The sequence below is a fragment of the Stegastes partitus genome, unplaced genomic scaffold, assembly GCF_000690725.1.
Source record: "Stegastes partitus isolate 25-593 unplaced genomic scaffold, Stegastes_partitus-1.0.2 Scaffold2524, whole genome shotgun sequence".
Lineage (NCBI taxonomy): Eukaryota > Metazoa > Chordata > Actinopteri > Pomacentridae > Stegastes > Stegastes partitus.
The window spans coordinates 39,950-49,613 of NW_007580255.1; the positions used below are offsets into that span (position 1 = coordinate 39,950).

Below are 9,664 nucleotides of genomic sequence, written 5' to 3' on the forward strand. Positions count from 1 at the left end.
AGGAGAAAGTGGGAGAAAAGCAAGATGAACAGGAAGCGAGCGGAGGGGCCGGATTGTTGATAGACCTGAAGCAGTTCTCTGGAAGTGCCATCTGGTCTGGAGAAGAGGGAGGTGAGGGTAAAGGGGACGATGTGACCGCACTGTGAGGACAATCAGGGAACATGAAGTACAAGGAACCTTCCTTTGATCGTCACTTTTGTAACCAAGATTGTAAAAATTAGAATAAAACTTAGAATAAAACTTTATTGATCCCGTCGGTACAACACCTCAGGGAAATTGCTAAAGTAAATAAATTTGTAAATTTGCTAAAATGCTGAGGTTGAGCTGTCAAAATATTTTTATTTTATTTTCCAATTTAAAGATCTAATTGCTTTCCTGCTTTGACGGGGGGAAAAAATAGTCAGTCCAGTGAAATGGTGTAGAAATCAGCTGATAAACATTCACCATGTGTAAGTTTTGAATTCCATCCAGACTCCAAAAACTTCCCAAACTCTCCGGGGAGATGACCTCATTTTCTTATCTCCACTTCTGGAGGCATCAGGATGAAAAGTAAATGAAGCTGTTAGAAATACACCAGAGTACACTATGTTGGATTTTGAATATTTGTTAAGAACTGTGTTGACTTTGATATTGTGAACTGTGCCATATGTGTTTTGATGTTGCTTAAAATCTTTAATCTTTGCATGAAAATTAAAAACAGAAAAACTCAAAAGATTCAGCGGTGTTGGTATTGTTTGTTACATTGAAAACAATAAGTTAATCAAACATAACAGATTGATCATTGTTCATAGATCAGGTGTTTTTTAGATGGTCCCATCTTCCAGAACGATCAAACGTGTGGGCAGATTAGAGTCACCTTGTGTTCTGGTATGAGTGAGATTTGGTTTCAACATTGTGGGAGGACACAAAAAGCTGGGGTGTGAACATCCTCCTCCTGAAATGTTTTGACTGAGCACCACTTCATTTCCCGTATTATTTTTTATTTCTTTATGCAACATTTTGTGCTTTTCATACATTCGTTCATGGTGAGCATGCTTCTGCTCACGTAGAGAAAACCACAGACCTCTTGCTGTGGTGGGCTTCCAAAATAAAAGCCTGTTGCTGCTTTCAGACTTTTGGGCCAATTCTCTAAAAAGCAAGACTATACCTGTCCTGTTCTTCTATCAAGATTGCATTTTTAAGATTTATTATTGCTAGTTGTATGTAGAGAAAAACATGTTTTCTTAATGAAAGGCTGTATATAGGATTATAATGTATGTATCTTTGCTGTCGTAATCAGAACAGACCAGGACAACAGCTGTGTCACTATTAACTCGAAATGTTACACATAAACGAGCTGACTTACTTTCATGTTTAATGAGCGACTTAAAAGTTATTTCATGACTATATCAGTGAAATGTACTCCAGGACATGATGCGTGTAGTAGTAGTAGTAATACGTGTATTTCCACTGTACTGGCATATGGGGATGTAGCTCAGTGGTAGAGCGCATGCTTCGCATGTATGAGGTCCCGGGTTCAATCCCCGGCATCTCCACACTCTTAGTATGTACTAATTTTTCTGCACATTTAAAGCACCAGAACCAGTGGGAAGCAGTACATTGATGTAAAACAAATCCTTAATTGAAGCTTTTTTTCTTTTTCCTTTTTTAACAGAACGGTATGGCACGCTTCAACCATGAACACCGAGTGTGTGAGAGGAGACGCTTGTGATTGGTGAACAGGGGCACCTGCTTGAATCTGATTGGACGCCGGATGCCCTCGAGGCGTGGTTCCCGCACGCGAATATCATTTTTCGCCGGCCGAGTTTCTTCCAGAGGTGGATGAGAGGCATCGATCGAGGCATTATGGACGAGCCGATAGGTAAGCCTAGGTCAAAGTAGGTTAAGTGTACTGAAGGAAATCACCAGAGCAAATATATAACCGGGACTCGGGACTTTACCTCAAGACTGAAGACAATCTCACAGTGACAGATGGATAATTTCTAAAACACCAAAATTGTTCCACAAAGATTGAGAGGAAACACTGGAGCCGATCAAACCGGGTAAATATTAAAAGTCATCTTTCCAAATAAGTACGCTTCCTTTACACTGACCTGTGAGGAAAAACAAGAAGGAGATGAAGGAAAGCAAAAGCAGCCTTTCAGCGCAACCATCACAGTCCTTCTGTTACCGTTACCTATTTCACGTGTGCCGCACCACCGTGTGCATCCAAGTTGCATCTTCTGCTCTCACCCAAACTTGATTGTGCCTGAGAAATGATTCAGTAGACGTCACTCATCTGCATAGGGAATAAAATGCACCCATCCAGCAAGGCTTTATGCGCCCTGAGACGCTCTGTTTTCCCCCGTGCGATAAAAAGGAGCTACTAATTGCTGCATATCCGAAACTACAAACATGGAAGGTATAGTATGCATGTGTTGTCAACCAGAAATGTTATTCTTACATCCAGATAGGAGACACATCTGGGCTGCGAACTGTTCAAGATGGATGCAGCGCCGCTGTGCGCAGGGATGCATGGCGGAGAGGCAGCGGGGTATCTTTAAATGCCCATCACCTCCGCGCTTCCTCTTTTTCTTTTTTTCTCTCTCTATTTTTTTTTAATGCCACAACATTGTCATTTTGTTTTCCATCCTTGCAGGAGTAGGATGTTACTAGCATCCGCCGTAGTGGTATGGGAATGGCTGAACGAGCACGGACGCTGGCGGCCCTACAGCCCCGCTGTCTGTCATCACATCGAGGCAGTCATCCGGAGCGACCCGCGGAGTGGTAGTCTTGTCCTCGGCCAGGTGGACTCTCGCCTCTCGCCGTACATCATCGATTTGCATTCCATGCACCAGTTCCGACAAGACACAGGTGAGAAACAGAGGACAGGGGCAGAGGCACCCGGCGGAGGGTGTAACGGTGGAGCCGGGCCTAAGGTAGAGGCCTTTTTTTTTTTATTTTTTTTTTTTACTGCTCATGTTTATCTTTTCAAGTGATGAAACAGTATTTTATGATCTGATGAGAGTGCTTTGCTGCAAATTGTTTCATGTAATTATCTTGTGTGTTGGCATTGTTTTGGTTTAAATCCCCCCAAAATACAGCCTCTCAGAGGTTCCACCTGTTCCAGTTTTTTTAGTGTAACATTAAATTCATGGAGCTGTGTTGTGCATCTGTGGTGCTGAAAGATGTCAGCTCGAAAGTGAGTCATTCTGGTGGGATATGTGTGTGTTTGCATGTAGCACTGAGGCCACAATAGCAGCTGAAGTGTTTAGTCATACAGCATTTTACTGTAAATATCAGTAATGATCATTTCACTGGACACCAGAATTCATCGTGCACAGCTTCATGAGCAGGGCAGCGTAAGACAAAGAAGGGAATGTTAGACACCCCAACGTCGCCCTTCTCTCTCAGCACTGGCTGCCAAAAGCCATTGTGTGAGTTTGTTTTCCAAACCCTAACAGCCTGAAATGGGGGGATGCCCCCGATCTAAATACAAGAGCAGTGGGAGGAGGAAAATGGGGAGAAGAGTGTGGAGGAATTTCAGGAGTCTGATGAAATGAAGTTAACAGGAGCAGCTTTTATGAATGAGGCCCTTTTATTTAATGTCTACAGATACTCTGACACAGTAGGTAGAGTTGAGTTACTGTTTTGCTGTATGTTTAACACTCACTGGAACTGTTTTAACTAAAGACACAGAAGAATGCAGTGTGTGTCATAAAAAGTTTACACAGTTTGTCGGCTGTTTTTGCTGCAATTAAAGAGAAACAATCAAGTGCAAAATATAAAAGTAAAGATTTTTTTTTTCACTTTCATCTCAAGCTCATCCATCTTATGTGGTCTACTTATAGGGAAATGATTGATATGTGGAGGCTTTACAGTACCAAGACTCTGTAGAGCTTCTCTAGACACCCAGGGAAAGCAAACACAGCCAGCTTTGGGTTGAATCAAGGCTGCCAGCCAATCAGAATTCAGAACACCGTGTGCTGTTACCAGGGGCAACCTGTTTGCCCAAATTCTTAGCAAGCAAACACAGACATGTTGAATTTGTTAGAGTGGTTTTCTCTACTTGTGCAGAGCAAACATTGGTGTCGTCACGTACCTCCTCTCTCATCACCTAACATCATGTTGGTGTTCAGTAGAGAGAAAGATGCTCAGTATTTGTGATCAGAAACTTTCTGTTTACACTCTTCTTCCACATGTGTAGTCATGTACATTGACATGCAGTAAAGCCACAAAAACACCACACCTAGTTGAAATGTTCACATATGGATTATGGATCTTTTTCTTATGTTGTGATCCCTTCCTCAGGTACCCTTCGACCGGTACGACGCAGTTTCTACGACCCCACATCAGCACCAGGCCAGGGTTGGTTGTGGGAGTGGGAGAACGACGCTGGCAGTTGGACAGCGTACGACACGGAGGTGGGCATCGCCATCCAGGCAGCACGTGATCGTCAGCAGCCCTGGCTGGACCTGGCACCACTGGGTTTCTGCTACCTCATTGACTTTGAAAGCATGACCCAAATCAATGGGCAGACGCAGCGCTGCCGACGCATCCAGCGCCGGTCTGACCTCGCTTACCCGCTGGTGTCTGGGCCCCTACCCAAGTCCCATCACGCCTGGGGTCCCACGTCCATGCCTGCACATGGAGGACTACTAGGCGTTGATGTATCCGGAGTAGGCATGGGGCTCAGGATGAGCAGCAGCGGGACTGGAAATGGGAGCGCGTACCCCAGCGGGGCGCTCCCCGCTTCGGCCATCACCTCCTTGGGACAACCGTGTGCTTGCCAGCAGTGTATGTTGGTGCTAAGTGTCAAAGCAGGCACCATGTCGACTGCTCACACGCTGGGCCGGAGACCGCTGCAGACCAAGCCACCTAGTCCCAAACTAAGCAGTCACCCCATCCCAGGAGGGTCTTACTCACTAACCCTCCCTCGACCTCCAACCCTATCGAGGTCACTTTCACCCCACAGGACGTCCATAGTCGGGGCGACAGGTGGCCTCAGTATGGGTGGAATGGGAGGTGGAGGAGGTTTGGGTGCCAGTGGTATCGGCGGTCCCAACTTTGGCTTTGGAGGAGGCTTCACCCACTCGCTTTCCCTTCTTGGCTCAGCCACTGCCGCCCTCTCCATTTCCTCCAATCGCCCCCCGCCACCTCCCCTCCCGCCTCCTCCTCCGCCTCCCCCTCCCCTCTCCGCCGCACCCTCATCGGTCACCACCTCCCCGCCTCACCCCTCCACCTCTTCCTCCCTGTCCACTTCCTGTTCCGCCCTCACGGCACCCGCCCCGGGCCCACCTCTCATCTCCACAGCTGCCTCCACGTGCACACCCTCGCCTTCTGCCCGCGTCCTGGGTCCAGTGTCTTCATCCGGTGCTGCTGCCTGCACAGCCCCTCTGCCGCCGCGGTCAAGCCTCGCAGGGCTGAGCCGTCCTGCACTGCAGCGCATCGCCATGGCTCAGTCACGTGCCCTTATCGCCTCTGGGTGAGTAAAGAAATCACTGTATCCACACCTTCATTGTGAACAAAACATACTACCATGAGAAAAAAATGTCTTGGTCAGGAATTCAGCCCTTATATGTTTGTTTTTTTCTCAATTTTAGCTCCATAATTGAACATTTCTTCCACACGACTGACTATGATTTTTAATTCTGTTAACAAATAGTGTAACGTTCCTGTAAAGGCACGAAATGAAAATGTAGCAAATAACTTTCCAAGACACTTTATTTTCATCTTGAATGCCCCTCTAACATTTCACCACAATAAATTAAATGACTGCTTGTTTAGGAATGAGTTGTTTGGAGCCAGCATCTTTACTGTTTTTGTCCATCAAACTATTCCACAATCTTTCTTGACATAAATATTCCACAGCAGTATGTATGTTGCAGCTTACTTGCTCCAAAGAACACTTTCAAACAGCATGTAAACAGAGAACTTCTTTCTTACTTAGGAAAACATCCGATCTTAATTTAAAACCAAAAAGAAAAAAAAGACGCTGCTAACCAATAAGAAATGTAAAAAGAAAAATCTAACAGGATTGGAATTTCCTATTTGTTTGGACCGTCTTTCCACAATGTCTGACATCATGGTCATTAGCATGCATGAGCCTTTAATCTTTGTGGCAAAGTCCACCAGGCTTAATCATTTCCATGAAAAAAAAAACAAAATGGGACATTCATAGTGAACAAGCTCTCACAAGCTTCCAGACATTGCTATGTGAACACTAAATGATAATACCTATAATAATGATCATACTAAACACTCACCAGTGCACAAGTTTTACAAACTGAAAGTAAAGTGAGGATGCTTTCAGAAATAATGCAATTTAAGTGATCAGTTAAGGTCATACAAAGTGCAGTAAACAGACATGTCACATTCAGATTTGCTGTGTGAACATCTTTAAAACAAAACCAGGACATTCTTTGGCAGTTACGTTGTTCTAAACATCTTGGAGAACTTGCCTCACTTTCTCTGTTTTTGATGTGATCCCACACTGGCCCCTATGTTGAGATCTGTGTATTTTTGGGCTTGTTGTCATGCTGCCCCGTCGATTCTGGACAATCAGATAGTATTGCATGATGAATACAAGTCTAAACGTCTTAAGGTGTATCTGCACAGCACCACATGGACGTAGTTTCCATGTAGTTTCCATACAAACACAGGGCTCCAGATGAACTTTTTCACTTTTTTTGTTGCACCTCCCACTTTGTCACAGGTAAAGCATGTGACTTGCTGAACATTTTCTTATAGATACAATTTACCGATGCTCCCTAAACGCCCCACATAGCAGGCTGTGGAAGCTGCTGCTTGGTGGCTGCAGTGTGCTCAGACAAGTGTGTGACCAAAAATAAAAAGAGTAAACTAGGACGTTTTGATGTCAGATTTGTCCAAGATGAAGTCAGTAATTTTTTTCTACATGCAGTCTTTTCTATAAGCGGAAAAAACAGCGTATTTAGGTGCACTCGGCTTTTTAAGAATTATTACAGTACACTGAAGTTGTAGCTGCATGCGCCGGTTACAGCGACACTAATACAGCTCATCATGCACTCGCACCAATGCAACTACTTGAAATTCTAACTCACACACTCTCAAGAAAAGGCGCCACATGGAATCCTTCAGGAAACCCTTCAACCCTCTGAACCTCACAAGGGTGGTTTGAAAGGCATGTTGTCATGTTTATGCTCCATGTGTCATTTACAAATTAACCAAAAGAAGAGTTTGCTGTAGGTAGAGTCTGTAAAAAAATAAAATAAAAAATAAATGGTGCTCTTTGTGCAACCAAGAAATGATTAGTGACTCGAATGTGACCCAACAGTTGCAAAAATTCATAACCTTTGAAGCTCAGCTGGGAGGAACCGCAGGCAGTGTTTACATTGAACAGAGACAAGACAAGCATGGAAACAAGTCCTACAATTTAATTTGGCTTTTATCCAAAGCGACGTACATCTGAGAGGAGATACAACACAAATGAAATATGCAAATAATAAAATATCTTTAGTATGTAGAGTCACCATTTTTGAAAATGTGTACATGCTGATTCCATTTTTTTATTTTTTTTGTAAAATAAATAATCAAAGAAATTCAACTTTTGTTTTTCTTTTTAATGATTGATGTTAGAGATATTTTAATCCTCTTCTAGCCGTGGTTATCCTGTTTCCATAGGGATGCAAGACTCTATATTGCAGTGAAAAATGAGCCCACAGTGAGGAAAGATGTCAAGAACAAAAAATAAATAGATTGTTTAGAATGTAGAGGGCGTGTGTACAGTTACAGAGTTATCTGGATAACTTTGCTGCATAAAAGTTTGACTTCTTTCAAATATAAAATGTGGATTAGTATTTAAGAGACATGTTAACTAACAAATGACATTTTGAGTGTTGATTGTGTGAATCAAACACTGGACTTTTTTTTTTTTATCACTTGTGATGTCAAATCTTGGAAATTTCAGTCAGGAAAACTTCAGTGTGTAGATTTAACCCTAAAAGCTGTCTGGTGCTAAAGATGATGACAAAAGTGCGCAGAGTTGCAGCTGTAATGAAAAATATCATTTACTTTGAAATACTTTCAATAGTTGAAGATGAATGCAACGTGTCAGTACGGATTTCACGACAGCAAGGGTTTAAAAAGTGCTGAAGTGAATCTTGACTCTTGAAAAAGTCTCATTAATGAGTCCAATGCAGAGTTTGATGCTAGAAGACTGTTTTCACTTTCATCTGCTGAGAGGTGAAAGTAAACTGTGGATTTTTTTTTTTTGATGAAGGAAAAGGTGTAGATGTGACAGTAAGAAGTTTTGATTATTCAGCATCCATGTGTGTCCGTTAGATCTTTAGGTGTTGTGACAAATAATGTGCCGGCATCAGAGGATGATGAGGGAAGTCGCAGTATCTGTGTGTCGTAGCCAGAGGGCGCCGTGTAGTAAACTGTCTGCTGTTAGAAGGAGGTTCACTGGAGTTAAATGAATTAATTAGACTTTTCTAAACACAGGTGTTGTTTTCTGCTGTCGGTTCAGTTGTCCTGCTGTGTGGGTTACAAGCGTTAGCATCAAGTTCCTCACGATCATTAAGTCCACACGTTTCTTATATGTTGTGCAATTGCTTCAGTTTACAGGTGAAATGCGTCCAACAGTCCCATCACTGAAGCACATTTAATCTGTTAGCAGGTCTGCAGGTCTACTGTGCTGAAACATCACAACATGCTGAGGGTAGTTTTCACGTGACAGCAAAGTAACAGTGATTCCTCACATTAGTTAAAACCCTCTCCATAAAACACCACTTTAACAAGCGCTAAGCCTCAGATTAATACAAAATACTGCAGGCGTTTAATGTTTTTGCCTCGCTAATCTCTGTATTTTGCGTCCGGCGAGCTGCGCGACAGACGGGGTCTTCACACGCAGCAGGTGAGAGTATTCTTCTGTCCCGCATATGGCTGCACCTGCTGCTGTGGTAAAACCACCAGCGTCACTGATCTACAGTCTCTCTGATCCCATCAGCTTTGGATTTTTTGTTTTTTTTTTCTCTGCCTGCTGCTTTATCCCCGCGTTCATTCATGGTACCGCGTGAACACTGATGCACATGCGGGAAAAATCCTTCAAAGCTGGTGAATCTAAAGTGCATGTGGGCAATTAGGCTCGCTCACTTATAAAGTGGGTAATTTAAAAAAATAAAAGTGCTTTTGCTGCTACTGTGATTGAAACTTCACTTTTACAGAATTCTGTTCAAATGTACAACTATAAAGTTCTACTTGACTCTGTAGTCTACGGTTACATTTAAACATTCATTGCGTAATTTTGTGCCCTCCCTCTGGCAATGACAGTAACTATACAAACACTGCATGCCTATGATTTATGATCGCTGTCATTTTAGGACTGCAATCCACCCCCAGAATACCAAGTTTCACTTAAATATGGCCCATCAGAAATTCTTCTGGACTCTTCTTAGATTTTCTGTAGGGACGTCCGACAACATCGACCCACCAATATTGGTTGATATTGGCACGAAAATGTTATATCTGTCAATGTCGTTAGCGTTTTTTAAAAGATAATGCCTGCCACATTTACATGATGTGTTAATTCCACGACAGGAGATATGTGATGTTACCTAAAATTAGTTAAATAGCCCACATATATGGGTATCAGTATCGGTTGACATCGGAATCAGAAATTGAGAGTTGGACATTATCGGCATAT

General features: G+C 43.0%; 1 protein-coding gene and 1 non-coding gene across 2 annotated transcripts; both read left to right on the plus strand.

The window, feature by feature from the left end:
- Positions 1-1,463: 1,463 nt before the first annotated feature.
- Positions 1,464-1,535, plus strand: trnaa-cgc (transfer RNA alanine (anticodon CGC)). The gene has a single exon. It is a non-coding gene; the product is annotated as a tRNA-Ala (tRNA).
- Positions 1,536-1,957: 422 nt separating this feature from the next.
- Positions 1,958-5,527, plus strand: LOC103375270 (E3 ubiquitin-protein ligase DTX4-like). The gene is made up of 3 exons (XM_008305499.1): positions 1,958-2,042; positions 2,639-2,853; positions 4,291-5,527. The coding sequence occupies exons 2-3, from the start codon at positions 2,646-2,648 to the stop codon at positions 5,466-5,468; spliced, it is 1,386 nt and encodes a 461-aa protein (XP_008303721.1). The 5' UTR covers positions 1,958-2,042; positions 2,639-2,645; the 3' UTR covers positions 5,469-5,527.
- The last annotated feature ends 4,137 nt before the right edge of the window (positions 5,528-9,664 follow it).